We start from the raw sequence: 18,960 nt of genomic DNA on the forward strand, positions 1-18,960 counted from the left end.
TGTAGTTTCTGATTTATTGAAACTATAAATGTACGTTTCGCAGCAGATAAGCATCTTCATGGCCAAAATGTAGTCAATGTTTTGTCACAGTACATTATAAAGATATGGTTAACAGAACCTTTAAGAGATAACCTGTAATGACTCATGGTGACAAGAGCATTTTTTTATACAACATTCAGTGTTCCTTTATTTTTGGGTGGTGAAGAAAAATAATTGAGTTAAAAGGCAAAGGCAAGCAACACTGAGTCCCATCTATACTATCATGTTACCCATTCACCTGATAAATTATAACTTGAAAGATTAAACTTAAATGATTTTCTGGAAAATTCACAGAGTTATATTTTGTGGCTCTAGGGGAAACTGGTTTACGCCAATCAAGGAAAAGCAAGCGACTATGAGTACCTGAACAAGACCATTGATCTAAGAGGAACCATTGCGATAACCAGATATGGTGGAGCGGGAAGGGGAGATAAAGTAAGTTTATCATTGTTATTAGTTTGCATTTGTTTTTGTTTTTTACATTACAGATGAACAATGTGCTCATTAAAGTCAGATGATGCAGGCATGTGACTACCTTGCTTAGTAGGTCAGGGGAAAAATAAAGGCTGACTTCAGCTCCTTGCTGCAACAGTCCTTTCATAAAACATAAAAGTCAAAAGGTCCACCTTGAAGGATATTGCAAAAGGAGCATAAGAAACGTTCTTATTCGTTTATAAACTGGTTAGAAGTGTTTGGTACCCTCTGCCTGATGACAGAACTTGAAAACAGACGATGTTCAGGGTGGAAAGAGTCTCTGACAATGTTTATCGCGTTCCCAAGGCAGCGACAAGGGTACAGTTATATTTTATGTCAATGTCATGTTTTTTTTTTTTTTTTTTTACAACCTTTACTGCCTCTATTGGTTTTGGTTCATCACAAGTTATTGCAAAATCAGAGCCGTATCGAATGCAAAACAATAAACAATTTATTTAGACATTACTTGTTTTGAGTTCTGAATAAAATGCAGTTTTATTTTTCCTCCTGACCAAATTTTTAATGCTGGATCTCACCTGGTGAGGGCACCTCCTTCTTCCCATTTGCAGTGTCCCCTTTAAGGCCTGTCACAACATTAAAATGTAAACATATTGATTTTTTTTTTTTTTTTTTTGCCATTCTTCCATTAAAAATCAGATTTAGTGACCTGATGACAAGTTTTCCTATGGTAAAACCATCAGGTGCTGATCACAACATTTCCAGACCATCAGGTAATGTCAACAAAAGAATGTGGCTAATGTGATTTAATGTTTGATGCAGGCCATCAATGCTGCAGTCTACGGTGTTGTTGGTGTGCTGGTTTACACAGACCCTCTGGACATGAATGATGGTCATTTATCAGAGGACAAGACATACCCAAACTCCTGGTACCTGCCTCCCACAGGAGTGGAAAGAGGTGCCTATAGCAGAGACTTTGGAGATTTGCTCACACCGTACTTAGCTGCCAAAGGTAATCAGTATGTTCTGTTACAATATGCCAACAGCTAGCCGCCATATGTGATCTTGATTATTATTTATTTTTGATTTTCTAGAGGAAACATATAGAATCCCACCTGAAGACATAACCGGGATTCCTCCTATTCCAACACAGCCGATAGGCTTTGAAGATGCAAGGGCCCTGATTTGGTCTGTGGAAATTTGCTTGTGAAATTGTTACAACAAAAAAAAAAAAAAAAAGACAATCACAACTAAAACATCATTATATTAATATAATATAATTTCATTGTTCAAGTGAGTTGGGTGGAGAGAAGGCCCCATCTGACTGGCAGAGAGGATTCAATTGTACCTATAATCTCGGTGGACCAGGTTTCAAATCAACGTCTCACTTCAACAACAGGTTGTCAATATTTTACAAGATACTGAGCATTTTAACAAGATTGTCATAAGTTATATTTGTTTAACAAAACCTTAGCCAGGGATTCAACTATACTGCATTGGAACACTTAGATTACAAACAAAATCTTTCCTTTTTGGAAAAGACTGAAGCAGAAAGAAAAGTTACAGCTGCACTGTTTGTTTGACTGTAAAAAAAGCAGGACATTTAAGCCACTTGTAGAAAATTTTAAATATTATACAGATAGAGCAATGAGCAATAGAATAGTCACATTCAACTGTTGGCTATTGTCTTTTAATTAAAGTATTTCAGTACTTTCAAACACTTTAAATAAAACCTCATATAGTGAGTTAAATGACTCTCAAACAATTCTTGAACTTTAACATGATTCAATCTAAGTTTAGCAGAGAAATAGTGGGCAGAGTTAGAGAGCTGGGACATTATTATCAAAAGAATGGAGATGAGCCAAGAAAAACATTTTCTGTTGGGTTTTATACCTCAGAGATATCCGTAAAGTTAGCAGGTTGGCGTCTATCTGATAGGGTGTCATTACTTGAAGTCCAGAACATGTTCCCTTATCAAGCCTGGCACACTTTATGATTTGGTATCTATATAGCCTATTATATCTATTTATGTTGCTCCTTATTTCCTTTTTCTCTTCCTCTAACCTTGTGACTCATCCAATGAATGTAATTACTTTCATCCTGAAAATGTTCAGCTTTAACTAATTTCAATCCTAAGGGAGATTAAATAAATCATTAGAAATTATACTTTATATCAGTGATTCCAAACCAGGGCCAATAGTACCCCTAGTGGTCTCCGAATGCATTGCAGAGAGTACAAGAAAACATTTAATATTTTACTTCCCAGATTAAGAAATACAATAAAAACAGGGCTGGGATGGGTTTTGCTCTTTAACAGCCCAAATGCAGAATAGACCCAGAATTTATCCACCAAAAAGAAAAAGAAAAATTCCTAATTAACATTGACATAAAAGACTAGCGAGGGTATCGGTGCTGTGCACCTGCACTACTTCTCTGCGAGCGAGAGCGGGAAGACAGGGGCAAAGACAAAGGTCACAAGAGAAGAACAGACCAAAGCAGCTGCAGTCAAGGATAAAAGGCTGAAACATCTCATTGCTTGGGATTCAGGAGAAGGTCAAGTGTTTCATTAACACAGTGAATGATGAAAACAAAGTAAAAATGACAGTGAATCTGAATATTATTTAGTGAACTGTTTTCCCTGATTGGTCAATTTTAGATGTTTGTATATAGGGGACCTATTTAGAAGAGCTCCAGTTTTTGTTAAAAAAACAGATTTATTTGATTTGTATCTACATCAGTACTTTCATTCAAATTGAAAAGAATGAAATTTCTGAGCATTAAATGTTGAAGTTAAGGAAATTAAATAAGTATTTTTCGTTTTATAATCAGTTTACTTTCAATTTTTAGAAAAATAACCCTTTTGACCAATCAGAATCAGATATATTGCCAATTAGGTTTGCACTTATGAGGAATTTGACTTGGTGTTGATGGTGCAGACAAAATAGATATATATATATAGAGAATACAGAATTTATAGTTATATACAATATAAAACATACTATATCCAATATATAGTACATAGCTATTTACTATATACAGTAGAGGAGGTCTGGAGATGCTACGTTGGTATAGCTTTTAGGTCGCTGGTAGTCTAGGGGTATAATGAAATGGTCAAGGGTTACACGAGCGAAAAAAGGTTGGGAATCACTGCATACTATAGGTGGGAAAAACGATCAATGTGATAAACATTTTTAACAAACCTTTCCATGAACGATAAAGATCAATCCTAAGACTATCATCTAAAAAATTAAGCTGACAGTTTTAAGACCCTGCTACTTTTTACAGTGCTTTATTGTCAATTTCTGATGCCAGTGTGACTAAAACCACTTTTCTATTGTTGGCTGAAAGAAGTGATACTTGGTGTGGTTTTCTGCAGTAAATTTAATTTACTATTTCATAAAAAAGCTTCTAATATAGTTGCCTTTGAGTATGTATTGTAATACATTGCATTTAATTTACAAACACTTCAACAAAAGAGTCTTACATGTGAAGAACCAATAGTGTTCAGTCAACCAGCAGCTATAGTAGGTCTTTATTGACAGTTTTTAACCAAACTACCCTTCTGTTCTTTGTAACTTAACAACTGGCAATGTGTGACTTTGTTTCAGCGATGTACAACTGGATATCTTTAATTATGAAAAGATAGTAAACTCCTCCAATGTGATGGGAGTGATCACAGGAAGTGTTGAACCAGGTGAGACTGGAAACTGAATACCAATCAGTGATCTGTCTTCTTGTAATATGTGAATAACCATTTTACTTATTTGTCCATAGACAGGTATGTGATTTACGGGAATCACAGGGACAGCTGGGTACATGGCGCCATCGACCCAAGTAGTGGAACATCTGTAATGTTGGAAATTACCAGAGTGCTTGGCAGAATGGTCAAACAGGGTGAGGAGAGTTTTTCAGCAGATGGCTGCCTGATTGTTATATTCAAAGCTGATCTCTGAGCCTCTTTGTGGCAGGAAAATGGAGACCTCGTAGATCCATCATCTTTGGAAGCTGGGGAGCTGAAGAGTTTGGCCTTATTGGATCTGCAGAGTACACAGAGGTAAAGTTTGTTTAAGCCAAGAGTGGGTTAAAGAAGGAAAATAATAAATGTTAGTTTGGTTTAAAGCAAAATTATATGTGATTTGAAAAAAAGATCTTGTATTTTTTGTGTAATATGTTTAGCAGGAACAACTAGCTAATCAAACAAATCATAATAGTACATTGATCATTACTGCTGTTCTTTATTATTATTATGATTATTTTAAAAGAGAACATTTTGCATAAAAAATACATATAATTTCAAAAAGCTAAAGAAAAGTCTTCTCTATTTTTTACCTGAAGGAATACTTCACCAAGCTCAGTGAGCGCACTGTTGGTTATATAAATGTGGATATATCTGTTTTTGGTGAGTAGATCTATATTTTAAATAAAGCTGTTTTTTGGTTTTCTTTTTTCTCTTTATTACAGTTACAGGCAACATTTTCTTGATTTGCTCCAAAACTTTAATGAAAAGAAAGAAAAAAAACTGTTCATTTAGTCTTTCTTTTTGCATATTTTAGACATTCTTAACCGCTGTTAGTAAGACTAACCATTCATTTAAATGTGATTCTGCAGCAAATGCCACACTGAGAGCTTCAGCGATGCCATCCATGCAAAATGTCATTTTCCAGGCTTCAAAACAGGTTTGCTTTTTAATAAATGAACGCACAGTGTTCAGGTCTTTCTTCAAAGTACTTTAAAACTTTGATACTCATACTAAATAAATGTGCTCACCAGGTCACTGCTCCTGGATTTGATTCCACATCTGTGTATGACAACTGGATCCGTTACTCCAACAGAACAAGCCCGACCCATGGAGTCATTCCACGGTAGAGACATCCTTTGAAACATCTGTAATCTGTTAGCACCCAGATTACAAATTATTTTAACATTTATGCTTATTATGAGTGTAAACAAAACTTTGACCAAAACCCTTGCTAAAAGCATCATCAATCACATCTACGCAGTCTCCTTAGTAACGTTTGCCCATGTGAATGAAAATGTTCATTGCCTCAGCCTGTTTGCTATCGTCTCCTAAAGAAAAATGCAAATGTGAAAAAGTTCCAGTTTTGCTTGCTGCACATTAATGTATCTAATAGGTTATAAAGAAGATGGTGAAGATGTCTAGATTTAGTCATACATTAAGCATGTTTTAAGCTCTCTGTAAGTTGTTTTGTGGTTCTTGGACTCTCTCCACAGGGTGGGATATTTGAATGGAGCAGGGAGTGATTATGCTGCCTTTGTCCATTACCTGGGAATCGCCTCTATAGATATGTCATATACATACGACAGGGTATGAAAAAAAAATGTTTCCTGAGAAATGATTTCTATTTTTGGTCAGAAATGCTTCTGAATGTTGTTTGCTGCAAATCCTAATCCAAAAGAAAAAATTTCAAATAAAAAATGGCTCTAGTAACTGTGAAAGCAACACACAATGAAAATAACACATTCAGAAATAGCACAAAATCTATAACAATGCATGTTGTTTATGAATGTATTCTTGATAAGAACTGCTGTAGCCTTTGTGTAACCTTTAAGACAAACAGATTTCATTTATGAATAAAAGCCAATTCAGTCCAAAATAAGTTGAGCAATCTAACTCATCCTTATAAAATTAAGTGTTAATCATATAAACATTGTTCTAGGAGTTATTTCAGTGAAATGGAAAATTTGTATTTAAAAGGATTTATATTCCGCTAAGAATTTAGTTTCTGATTGGGAAATGGTAAATCCATCTTTTAAAAGATAACATACTTTTAAAAAAAAGACTATATTTAAACAAGTTTAATTGACCTCATCTTTAACCAGCAACCATTTTTTTTTAAATGGAAAAAGGTTTAAAAATAGCAATAATAAAGGACTATAGGGTACAAAAATAAACATAAATGGTTAAAGACAGGAACTATTTCCTGACTGCAAAACACATCCAATTTGTAATTTAATGGGACATAATTTTATTGAAGTTTGTTCTTATTTGTGCAGAGCAAAACAAACGCTCGGATTTACCCTGCGTACCATACAGCATACGACACTTTTGACTATGCATCAAAATACATTGATCCAGGTGAGCCCTGTAATTATTGTTTTATGCAGATTCATGTCTTTCTGCTTTCAGATTGCATAAATGAACCAATATTTTTTCCTCCTCTTATCAAAACCCCAATTCTGCTCCTCCTCTAGGATTTGTCAGTCACCAAGCTGTTGGCAGGACCGCGGGAAACATCCTTATCCGACTGGCTGATAGTCTCCTCTTGCCCTTTAACTGCGGTGACTACGCTGAAAGTTTAGAGGCTTACCTGAACACAGCAGTGACCTTATACGAGGCAAAACTTAAAGCTAAAAATATCTCAATGGGTGAGTATGGAATACAATAAACAACATTTAAAATCTGCAGAATTATTTAGTTATTCATTCAGTTCTCTCCTCATCAACCTGATTTCTTAAAATGCATAAAATCTACATCATGTTCTAGGTGTGGACTTTTTCTTGTCCAGGAAATATCAATTTGAACCTAAAATAGCTTTTGGTTAATAACAAAGACAACATGTGGTTTTAGGATGTTTTATTTCACACATCATTCTGCAAATGACTGAAGGAATCTGTACTTTATTTCAGAACCTCTCAAACATGCTGTGGCAAACTTTCGCAAAGCTGCAGAGCAGCTAGACAAAATGATTCAAGACTCAGACCTGGCAAATGAAACGTAGGTTCATGCTCCCATACAGATACAGACATATTAACATGATGCATTGTTAGTCTACATATCTTTTCATTCCCCCAGGCCATTAAAGGTAAGAAAGATCAATGATCAGCTCATGTTGATGGACCGAGCCTTCTTGAATCCTCTGGCCTTCACACACGAATATGGATTCAGGTAAAACAAATGTCTTTCATTTGTAGCATTGGAATATAGTGTAGCATGATTTGGGTGATGCAAACTAACAATTTAGCTCTTAAAGTTTTGCTTTTTCTCAAAGGTGTGAAAATGCTGCATAAAGATAGGTCGTAATGGCAGTATAAGAATCAATAATAAAAACATAACCACAGCAGATGTAAGTCTGTACATAAATGACAGCAATACTCCCAGATCTTTTTTTTTTTTTTTTTGGCACTGCATGAAGCCCTGAGCATTGGACATGCATTTATGGCATGCCTGACTTTGTCTAACAGTCTTTGCACGTATACGTTAAGCACTTTTTTGTGAATTTTCAGATTCCCCAAGGATCATTTTTGCACTATTTTTTTACATTTCTTCCAGGCATGTAATCTGGGCTTCAAGCAGTTCTGGAAAGGCGACCTTCCCAGGTATTGCAGATGCCTTTGCCAAAGCCGAGTCATCAGGTTTGGCAACCGACTGGCAAAAAGTCCATTACCACCTGTCCGTAGCAGCTCAAGCCATCGAGGGGGCCGCTGACATGCTGAGTGAAGTTATATAGACAGAATGTAATATTCCATCAGAGTCTAGTTATACATATTATTGCAATAAAAATGTTCAAATTAGTGTAGATGAAGCACAAATCATACAACAATTGAAAGTTTTGAAGATAATAAATAGCTTTTCTCCTTTGAAAACACTTTTTATTGCTGTTGGGGCGCCACGGTTTAAACGATTAAAGGTGTGTTTTCTTTTTTTTAAACTAAAGCGTGCTCTTTAAGCCTGCAGAGCTGCTGTGTTCAAGACAAAGGAGGGCTGTCAGCACTCTGAAATCCATCAGCTGAATAAATTAATTTGCAATGAGAGCCAATTTTTAGCATAAAACTAAATATTAAAATCTTTTTTTTTTTTTTATAAAATTTCTAATCATTAGCCCTTCGATCTTAACTTAATCAACTATCTCTTAATCAGCCTGTTTTTAAAGTAATGATTCTAAATGTTTATTAGAGAACTATCAGCATTATGGCTGATAGTATAAAGATACAGCTCCGGAGAATATGGTTAAGCAGAATAATATTAAAGAAAAGCTAACAACCAACACAGGTGTGCACTTTGATGCTTGAGAAAGGAAATAATTTACTATGTTTGAACCAAAATGTCTGTTTAGATAAAGAACATCCTTTGCAAAATGTTTATGAAATGAATCAACACCTTTAAGATCATTTATACCGAAACTAGATTCCTTAGCTCAGGCGGAGTTTAATGCTTATTTACCTGTACTAGAGAGATGTTTTAAATAATGTACTGTAATTCTACTTGAACTGTAAATATTTTGTCCCACTGTGTCTGTATATGTGAAATTAAAACAAAAAATTGACAACATAAAGATTTTCACAAAGAATCGTCTGAATTTAGGTCTTTAACATCTTTAAGGAATATCGGCTAAAGAGGTCGAGAGATTTTCCAGTGGCTCATCAATTAATTTCATGTAGCTCATAAGTAAAATCTGTGTTGTTTTTTCATGCATTCATACTGACAGACAAGTTACACAGCAGCATGTCAGGGTTTGGTAGTTATTGGTTTTACATGTCATGGCATTAAAACTGAGAAGAAGCAGTTTTTTTTTTTAGTTTTTTTTTTTATGTTTTCTGCACAACTGGTTGAAAGTTGCAGTTTCAAGTTGGAAAAGTTAACAAAAGATCTACAGAAATCAAATATAGAGTGAAAAACTTTGGTTTCTTTCAAACTATTTTCAAAACCCAGTATGATAATTTTGTATAATTTTTGTTTTTAGCTTAGTAACACCTCTAGCAAAAAAAAAAAAAAAAAAGAAAAGAAAAGAAAGAAGAACCTGTTTGTTTGCACTCCAAGAACTTTTAATTAATCTATATTTCTCTCAGCACTATAAACACACTTGTTTTAGTTTTAACTTACTTGTATAAATGGTTTGACATCTTCCAAAGAACAAGGTTCCCCGTTTTCAGGTAACTAGAGAACAGCATAACCAGCAGCACTTTTCCCTGGTTTACTCTGCTGCAGCAGCTTCTACCTAAAGTTGTCCAAAATTATCACTAATTCACTTCTCCTCCTAGAGGAACGAAAGCATAATCTTTCTAAATAACTGATGCCTAATTTAAAGCCATCAAAAATGCAACAAACAGCCACCAGTTTTATTGGAAACCCAGTTATAGAACCTTTGAGATTGTTAGATATGAGCAGCATAAGTTAAGAAGATTGATGCTCCTGTTCCCACTACGGTATTTGGGCTATCTTTAGTGGCACTCAGGAAAAAAAATTTAAAAAATTGATAAAGAGCTAACTTCTAGCTTAATGAAAACTTCTTGCTATTATAAAAACTGACAGCATGGTAGTATACTTGGAAAACTTTGCATTTAAACTTGGTGAAGCTTTGACAACAACTGGCATATTGCAAACACTGATTAGCAGGATATGTTAACATCAACTGAACTACTACTATGGACAACAAAGAAGAAAACATTCCTCCTGGATAAGATAGCTCATTTTAAACTAAAAAAATTTCTTATCCTCAATATTCATGAAAAGAAGCATCTTACTTTGGCAAACTGAAACATCCAAAGCTTACCACTGGAGCAGCAGTTCTACTTGATGCCACCAGGGGGCAGAAAACGCTTTTAAGACAGGAGAGGATGAGAGAATAACATGGTTGAAAAACAGGAAAAGGTGAAACAGTGGCCTCCTCTATATTGGTGAAAGTTTACTCAGCTGAACAAACTAAAGTGAATCCTCAGAGCTGCTGTAAATAGAAACTTAAGGATAACACTGCTATGAATTCACCTCTATTGAAACTAAGCACTTTTATTTAAATGTTATTGCTCAGGGGTGAATACATAGAATGTATAATTACTTTTGACTTTTAAAATCCGCTAATACTTTGCAAGTATTTACGAGTTATACATCAGAATCTGGACTATAAGATTAAAAATTAGAGCTATGTTTGCAAAGGGAGGACCACATGTGTCTTTTATGATCAACATTGAGTAATTTTCTTTAGCAGGTTAGAAATTATAGTAATCTCAGTCACCAAAGATGGAAACAAGTTGAGGATTTTTAGGTTTCACAGGTTCAGGACTGCTACATTTCCTCCTGATTATACAGGTTGGTGGATTCCAGTAAAAGATGATGGTGCATTATTTAGAAGACACTGTAGTATTTTGGTTGAATGATGCTGTACTGTAGCTTTGTAAGAAATGCAAGCCAAGTTTTATAGATATAATTCTGCTTGTTTCAGCAGTATTTCTATTATTGCTGATTTTGGGTTTGAATTCATTTCTGTCAGTTCATATCATTGATAACTCTTTGTCAAACCTTGTGCCAATCTGGTCACATGGAAAAAAGGTGTAAAGAACTTTTCTCTAAAATAAACAGCTGATGATGAACATGACAGTTTGTTGTGAACAACTACGCTTAACTGTTGTGTTTAAATATTTCAAAACTGATTCATTATTTTTTTATCTCTCAGTATATGGCTTATTTCCTATCTGTAAGAAAGAATAAATAAAAACAATTTTTAAAATCAGTTCATGGTATGACCAATGTAATAAATGGTAAAGAAAGATTTCATGTAGTAACACATTGTTTTGTTTTTTTTTTCTTATTAGATATTGATAAAAATAGCTGTACATTGGAAAAAACAAAATCTAAATAAGTTATTGTTCTTAAAATAAGTGCATTTGTTCATGAACTGCGCAGGTAAGTGAGACACTACCAATGGAACAAGACAATATATATTTAAAATAAGAAAAGACAATTGCATTGTCTTATTTCAAGTGCATATGATCTAATTATCTTATTTTAAGAGAAAAAATATGTATTCCATTGGCAAATCATCTTATATACCTGCTCAAATTAAGAACAAATACATTTAATCTAAGAAATATTGACTTTATTTCTAGAACGTTTAGGCAAGAAGGAACTTCTGTGGATGTTTGTCTCTGGAGAAGCCTCTTACTGATGACACTTGTCTTTTAACAGCCCTCTAACGAGGATGCTCACAGTATTCAATAAAGTTTCTCATTTTATAAATAATTTTTTTTTTGTAAAATAATTTGTAGAGAAGGGTTCCTAGAACAGAGCCTGCCTTCTTTATTATGTTGTCTGCAACTCTTTTGCTCTGATGCCGTTACCCCAGCAGACAATTGTAGTAGAGATCACACTCTCTACAACAGACTGATAAAAATGTGGAGTATCTTGTTCACAACACTAATGGAGTTGGGCTTCATTCAAAAGGAGTTTGCTCTGCCTTTCTTGTAGACACCTTCAGCTGGCCAGGTGAAAATTAAGGCATTTACGCTCCTACACCCCCTCCTCCAAGCAGGTCAGACCTTCCCAGACTCAACATTCCAAAGTAGTAATTCATTTCCATTCATTTTAAAACCAAAAATATAGGTATGCAGGTGTTTTATAAATTGGAAGGAAGGAAGGAAGGAAGGAAGGAAGGAAGGAAGGAACCCCTGTATCAATGCTAACAGTGGTATTGTTAAGTACTGAAATACATTAACTGTTGCAGTCTATCTTTTGAAAATTCCGGAATGCACCGTCTGTCACAGGACACATTCACAATATGGAAAAACCTCTAATGTACTTCATAATTTCATTAAAGAAAACTAATTTCAACGCAAAAGAAGAACAGAAATATGAGTTTTACACACCAGTCTCAGTTTATTATTTTAAATATACATAGCCCCCCCAAGAAACAGCTTAACAGGGCTGAAAAAACACGCTCTATGTTGCGCAGCATATTGCTTATTAAGACTTTTCTTTTTAGAAAACATAACTTAAAAATATATATATATATACTACCACTTGTGTATTTTTTTTAATTCTTGAATGTTTATGCAACTGGATTTTTTTTTTTTACATCAGAAACCAGAAATGAAAAATAAAAATCAAATGGATATTTGATTCATTTTCAAATCTAGATCAAAATACAAGACATTATTCCTTTTTTGTATGCAAAGTTTATCATTTTTAATGTATTTTCCCATTTAACAGAACATCGAACAATTAGCTCAGATTTTAACACGTTTCACATCTTAACACGTGCTTGGTTTTGTTTTGCAGTGAAAAAAAAAAAAAATAAATAAGATAAAGTATTTTATATTGCGCTGTGTTTAAATTGGTTAATTCATATTCCTCTTTTCTATAGATTTTTTTTTTATTTCAACCACAAAAACCTTTTTTTCCTGTCCATTTTAACTACAAAATGTAAAATAAAATAAAAATATTATAATTTATAATTTAGGGTAATTATTATAAGGTCTGTTTTTTTTTTTTGCTTTTCATTACTGATTTCTGATAAAAAACCTCCAGTTACAAAAACTAACAAGACTGCTGCCTCTCAGTATCGGCACTAACAACTAGATGTTCTCAACACAGTCTCTAAAATAAAAGAAAGCAACACAATGTCCCTCAGTCTGGCTACATTTGAGAAAAGATTCCTTTTTTAATGACAGTGTTTACACAGTGGTCTGTACCTGGACAGGTTAATCAGCAACAGGAGATTTTTCTTTTTTTTTTTTTTAAAGAAATCCTGAGTTTAAACAAATTAAGTAGATGTGATTTTTATTAATTTAAACATCAATCAAACATCCTTTTTTTTTTTTTTTTTTTTTTTTGCAGCTCCTACCTTCACTAGTGTTTGTCTCTTTCCCATCTCCCCCATTAGAGAGTTGTAAAAGTGCTTCCTATCCAACACGTTCTAGTTTTTATGACATTGTGGATCTTCTTCATTTTAATCTAAAGTTGCAGAGCTACAATTACTGGTGCTATGATGCAGCTGATGTTGCAGGCAGAGTGAAGGACAGTGTGAAACGGCACTAGAGGAAAAACTCAGGTGTTTAAGTTACAAGGCATGCATGTTAACACGACTCAGCGAGTTTCCACCAAAAGTTATTAGTCCTTGGTTTGCATCAGTCTTTTTTGGTGTGTGTGTCAGAATCTGTGCATTTCTTTTGCTGAAGGCATGGAAAACGTCCGGCTTGTATGCTTGCTCATCAGTCCCTTCCCTGACTTCTTTGTTTTAAATATTTTGAAGCGAACAGATGACCACAACATTTGCAATGTCTATGTTTTGTGAATTTCTTTTAAACTGTTTCCAAATTGAAATTGAAAGAATATCACAGACTTTTCCACAGAGAAATATTTGATCCAGTCTTCATTAGGTGATGAGTCCATCATTCTTGCAGTCATTTTTAAGGAAACAACGGAAGGTCTCCGTTTCTTTAAATTGGTGGAAACTTCAAAAGGTTGCCGGTGTCACATACGGGGAGAGTATTTAGGGTTTCTTGGCACCTCGGTGAAAGATTTCAGCTCATACGGTATCCCTGTATCCACTTCAATGGATTTACGGGAAAATAGCAGCCGGATATCGTTGTGCAAGTAAATTTTTCCAGATTTGGAACTCTGGAATCTAAAAAATAAAAACCATGAAAGACAAAAAGAGAAAAGGCCTGTTAGAGAACAAAAAGTCTGCAACAGACTTTAACATATCTAATAACAGGATGCATCTTTAAAATAAGTGTTAGAAGGGCACTGAGCAGACTATAAAGGTATAAATTCAAATAGCTTAACCGTACCTGAGATGTATCAAGTAGCAAAGAATCCTCCTCCTGTCTAGCACTCCCCCTCCTAGAGACACCTTGTCTTTCCCCTCGCCGTCTTCTTCCACCGGCACCAGGAAGATACGGTGACGAAGGAAGGTCATGTGATTGACTGGCATGTCTTCAAAGTTGTATGTCACCAGGAACATCTTCACCACAGTTTTATTGGGATTAAATAAGGTCTGAGGAGAAGAACATCATCAGAGCTTGTGCTTCCAAAATAAAACACTCAATAGTTATGGTAAAAAAATGAAACCTCAAAAAAAAGAGAAAGAAAAGTAAACGAGACAACCCATGAAAAAAAAAAAAACACATCTATAGTAGGTAACCACCTATATTGAGCAGAACAATCATTTAAGTGTATGCCACCTGGACTAACTCACCACTTGTATGGTCCCTGCTTTGGGAATGCTGTATCCTTTTTTTCCAAGAGGCTCCAGAGAAATCACTCCCTGTTAGAGAGAAGCATACATGTGCCGAAAAAATGTTAAAAAAATAAATAAAAAAAAATTCCTAATGCATTTAAGTAGCTTCAGAGTTTCACAAAAGAACCAGAGATGAGAAGATCAGCATCACATACGTATGGAGTCCAAACCATTGAGAATCAATTCAATCTTTAGCGAAAAATATGCTAGTTAAACCAGAGTGGATATTGTTTCGCCAGATAAACAAACAAAGACACAAACTGACTGACCAGGAAGGGTGAGGGCGCGCTGTGCTCTGAGATGTCGTAGTAAGTAACCTGCACAGGCAAAGTGACGTGCTGCGGGCAGTAGGAGCCGCTGGCTCCAATCTCTGCTGTAAAGCCTTCAATCTGCCCAGATGGGGAGAATCTGCCCTTCAGTATGGACTCCTGCAGTAAAAACAAAAGGAGAAGAAAGGTTTAGTCAGGAAACCCTTAAAAAAAGTGACCATTTTTTAAATGCAGGCTATCAGGGACAGCTATTACTAAAAGTAGTGAATGGGGGGGAAAATGCAAAGCAAATGGCTAAACATGCTACAGACACATTAACAAAGCAAACTCAAAACCAAACAAGCCCAAAAAACAAATTCAACCAAAAATAACTCTCCAAAAGATAGATGCTACAAAATAAAATAAAAACCCAGAAAGATAAAAAATTTAATGAATGCGTCTATGGCCGGTTCAGCCGTTCACTGTGTCTGCATTCATTGGCTTCCATTAATGATGTAGTTGCAAAAGTATTAGTTTATAAATAACTCTGAATTGGACTTTCTCCAATCAAACCCAAAGAGATATTTTACATTAGACTGAAATATGATTTTTTTTTTTTGCCAGAATATAAAAATAAGCTTTTAAGCACGATCAACTTATTACATCAACTTTAGACCCTCATCTGCCTTTACCGTGTATTCTTCAAAATAATCAATAAACTAGCCTCTGGCTCTGTAAAAAATATGTCTGTTCATTATATGCAGCTGTCTAATTTAAAATGGTTTAAGATAAACAAAACCCTCTTCTTTAAAAAAATAAAAAATAAAAAAAAGAGGGTTTTGTTTTTCCCACATAAAGAAGCAGCTTTTTAATCGTACCGTTGATTCAAAGGACTACTATATAATACCGGCTTTTTTTTGTAGCCATTCCATAACTAATTAAAGTCAGCAACAGTTACTGGAATGAAATTTTGAAGAGCAGCAAAGATTTTTTTTTTCTTATGATGCTCATTTTAATCAGCTTAAGACTCACTATAAAGACTTTTATCAAGAGGGACCTGCATATAGGCAGCAGAGCTACCATTATACATAACAGGTCTAACAAATCTTGGAGTGATAGAAGAACAATGACCTCAAAACCAATCACTAGAATTTTAACTCACCAACTGTACTCCTATCGTTAGTTAATTTATTTGAAATGAGATAAATCTGTCAAACATGAAATCTTCAGTTACAGACATTGGTTAATCGAGTGTCACAATGAAACAACAGTGCTCAATGTAAATCCCCCAAAATGCAGTTTAAAAATCAACTGAGGCGGCTTGATGTTGAAAGATAGCATCATGTCAACGAGAAAAATACAAAAAGATATATATAGATGGGAATGAAAGGCTGATCTAGAAGTCAAGGAGTGTTCCTGGTCCCAGAGGTTGGTCCAAAGCTCATCGCACATTGCAGTAATTAAGAAAAGGGAGAACAACTTTATGTTTTAAAAGAGTGTAGCATGTTTCTTATTACAGCCGTTATAGTTTCATGATTTCAAGAGAGGTTGAGATGTAGGGAGGTTTTATGGAGATTGTCAGCTTCTGTTGTATTTGGACTAGAAACAGTGGAGAAATCTAGCGGTCCTGGTTTTAGTATTTGGCTTTCAATAAAAAAAAGTTACATTTAGTAATTTCTTAATGTGGTATTTATTTCTCTGTCTAAATAAACATACGTCAATTAAACACTGAATGTGCTAAATAGTAAGATTATGCTATTGTGATATCTGATAAATTCATTTGAAGGTTAATCACACTTTTTACCAGTTCGGGCAGTTTGTGTCAATAACTGTAATATATAATAGAAGCAGATCCATCTTAATTATAAAGAACCTTTCTTATAGAGATTTGCTGTGCTGGTTCATGTATGTGTGCAACTCCTGATACCAACTTCTAATTGTTAGAGGATTTTCCTGGAACATTGAGGGGCCAGCACTGTGTGATATGATGTCTTAAAAGACAACAAAACGATCTGTCCATTTCTTAGTTTGTTAGATTTGACAAAAATAACTAAATATATCAACCTATATTGTGTGATAGTGACTTACCCATCAACTAACCTATCTGGGTCCAATTATTGGATTTGGATCAAGGAATTTTAAATTATAGTTATCAGAGTCTCGGATGCAGCTGGATCCTAACAGTTTTTGGGTGCAGCTTGCAAAACTGGAAACAGGAGTGTGCAGACAATCTATGAAAACTGAATTTCTTCATTAATCTAAAACTTCTAGGCTTTCTCTCACCATCCAAGCAATTTTTGTTATTTGCAAAGAAGTTCACAATGAAGAGAAAGAAAGAAATGGATTGTATCGGCTGTTATGACTCCTTCTGCCTGTCATACGAACCATTCTGCTTGCTTTGCTCAAATACCTCCAGAATGCTGTCAAGTGGTGGAAAAGCTGGGCAGAGTGCAGTTAAAGCACGAGTCATTGAACTTTATGATGTTCAAAGTAAGCCTTAGATTTATACAACAGGATAAAGTTTTGTCTGCACACAGACAGGATGAAATGCACTCTGCTTATCGAGGCATTTTAAGGCCATGGAGTTTGTCAAAGACATAACAGTATTGGTTTTACTGCCTTTAAGATGGCATAAAAGAGGGAGTCTATTAGCAAGGGACTACTCTTACCTAACGTGTATTACTGCACATTGCAGTAATGAAGAAACCAGAGAAGAACTTTGTTTTAAAAGACCATAGCATGTTTCTTATTACAGGCGTTATAGTTTCATGATTTAACAAAGGATTTCAAGAGAGGTTGAGATTTAGGGAGGTTATTATGGAGATGGTCAGCTTTTGTTGTATTTGGACTGGACTTAAAGGCAGTAAAACCAAAACTGTTATGTCTTTGACAAACTCTATGGATTAAAATGATGGATAAAACAATCCTGACAAGTAGATTCTTTTGCTAATCCTTGATTTGAACAAGTTAAGCAAAACAGGCTGGACTAAAAGATTGTACAGCTCGTTTAAATTTCCTGAAATAAATATGACACTTAAATACCTCAAAGTTGCCGAGCAGCGAGCGACTGATGGAAGACGAGGACCAACGTGTGGCTCTGCCGGTCTGCCTTCCGCTGCGAAGCTGGCGACTAGATATGGCCACAAACACACACACACAACCACCTGTGGTTAGTGGCTGGGAGGACAATAATCTTGCGTTAACCAATATGTCACACGCCTGTGAGCGTGTCTCTAAACTGAAATCCAGACAAGAAACCCTTTAATTTAGAAAAAGAGGAAGCATAATTTACACTCCCATTCCTCTTGTTTAACTAAAATCTGAAAACCTTTACAAAACACTTTATTTCCATCAACATCTGGAAAACAAAATCTATGATCTCCGATAAAATTCCATTTTAAATGGCTAGATCCTGTTTCTGTAACTTTTTTGTTGTTAAATGTAATTAGAGGTCTGCAGAAATGATAAACAACTCACCTTTTTAAGCGCAGCCCAGTCTTTAGTCGTCTCCCAGATCTGGTGCAGTCTGTGGCAGTCTGAGTGAAGGAAAAACACATAAAGAGGGAATTAATTGTTTTTGTTGAATTAGATCTTAATTTATAACTTAGATAGCATGCATTAAAATTGAAAGGAATTTTGAAATGGCAAAATGTTCTTAAGACTAGCAACAAACTAAAACCGTTTCTGTGTTTTACTTACTGAACACCGACAATCGGATTCAAAAATATTTTCCATTTCCAGGCTCTGGTTCACACTAAAAGCTGCCCCTTTGTCAGATGACTCGTCACCAGCAAAACTTACACTACCTTCCCAATCTTTTCCCACAGCAAATTTCTCACTCATAGTGAGAAATAGACACTTATGATTTAACCACCTTTAAAACCTTTGTCAGCTTTCTGCCTCATCTTCACATACAGTTAAATACAAATTAAGCATTATTAAATGATTCAATTTCTGCTAACCTGTGTTTACTCAAACATCAGGTTTAGCATTAGGTCTTTTCCAGCTTTTCTGTGTATTTTAGTTAGATTTCTACTCATCCCCTCTCTGAAACCAAACCAGAGAAACGCCATTAGGACTATCCATGTAAAAGCTGACGGAATTAGCTCTTTCTGGCCTCTCAAAGTAAAAAAAAAAAAAAAAAAAAAAGTCCAGTTCACTTCCAGAAAGGTTTTAAGCAAACTGTATCTAAACATGGGTGTGCGTGCGCTCATGCATCAGTATGAGGGACACCCCACACTTATGTTAGGTAACAATGGCCCTTCCCT

General features: G+C 35.0%; 2 protein-coding genes across 5 annotated transcripts in view; one reads left to right on the forward strand and one right to left on the reverse strand.

The window, feature by feature from the left end:
• naaladl1 (N-acetylated alpha-linked acidic dipeptidase-like 1) overlaps positions 1–8,027 on the forward strand; it is a 9,838-nt gene extending 1,811 nt beyond the window's left edge. Inside the window, exons 4-19 of the mRNA XM_015375576.1 lie at positions 355–474; positions 1,294–1,483; positions 1,566–1,659; positions 1,766–1,870; positions 4,080–4,165; positions 4,246–4,365; positions 4,440–4,525; positions 4,807–4,870; positions 5,080–5,147; positions 5,242–5,333; positions 5,704–5,797; positions 6,487–6,568; positions 6,685–6,858; positions 7,120–7,207; positions 7,286–7,378; positions 7,763–8,027. Of these exons, the coding sequence (XP_015231062.1) occupies positions 355–474; positions 1,294–1,483; positions 1,566–1,659; positions 1,766–1,870; positions 4,080–4,165; positions 4,246–4,365; positions 4,440–4,525; positions 4,807–4,870; positions 5,080–5,147; positions 5,242–5,333; positions 5,704–5,797; positions 6,487–6,568; positions 6,685–6,858; positions 7,120–7,207; positions 7,286–7,378; positions 7,763–7,940 (1,734 nt within the window). The 3' untranslated portion in view covers positions 7,941–8,027. The remainder of the gene's footprint in view (positions 1–354; positions 475–1,293; positions 1,484–1,565; positions 1,660–1,765; positions 1,871–4,079; positions 4,166–4,245; positions 4,366–4,439; positions 4,526–4,806; positions 4,871–5,079; positions 5,148–5,241; positions 5,334–5,703; positions 5,798–6,486; positions 6,569–6,684; positions 6,859–7,119; positions 7,208–7,285; positions 7,379–7,762) is intronic.
• Positions 8,028–13,038: 5,011 nt separating this feature from the next.
• Positions 13,039–18,960, reverse strand: part of fam214b (family with sequence similarity 214 member B) — a 30,337-nt gene continuing 24,415 nt past the window's right edge. For all 4 annotated transcript variants that reach the window (XM_015375575.1, XM_015375572.1, XM_015375574.1 and 1 more), the window contains 6 exons: positions 18,170–18,228; positions 17,735–17,822; positions 14,714–14,872; positions 14,403–14,471; positions 13,996–14,201; positions 13,039–13,829 (listed from right to left, as the gene is read on the reverse strand). In XM_015375575.1, the coding sequence (XP_015231061.1) occupies positions 13,676–13,829; positions 13,996–14,201; positions 14,403–14,471; positions 14,714–14,872; positions 17,735–17,822; positions 18,170–18,228 (735 nt within the window). In that variant the 3' untranslated portion in view covers positions 13,039–13,675. The remainder of the gene's footprint in view (positions 13,830–13,995; positions 14,202–14,402; positions 14,472–14,713; positions 14,873–17,734; positions 17,823–18,169; positions 18,229–18,960) is intronic.

Source organism: Cyprinodon variegatus, unplaced genomic scaffold (genome assembly GCF_000732505.1).
Source record: "Cyprinodon variegatus isolate N-32 unplaced genomic scaffold, C_variegatus-1.0 Scaffold121, whole genome shotgun sequence".
NCBI lineage: Eukaryota > Metazoa > Chordata > Actinopteri > Cyprinodontiformes > Cyprinodontidae > Cyprinodon > Cyprinodon variegatus.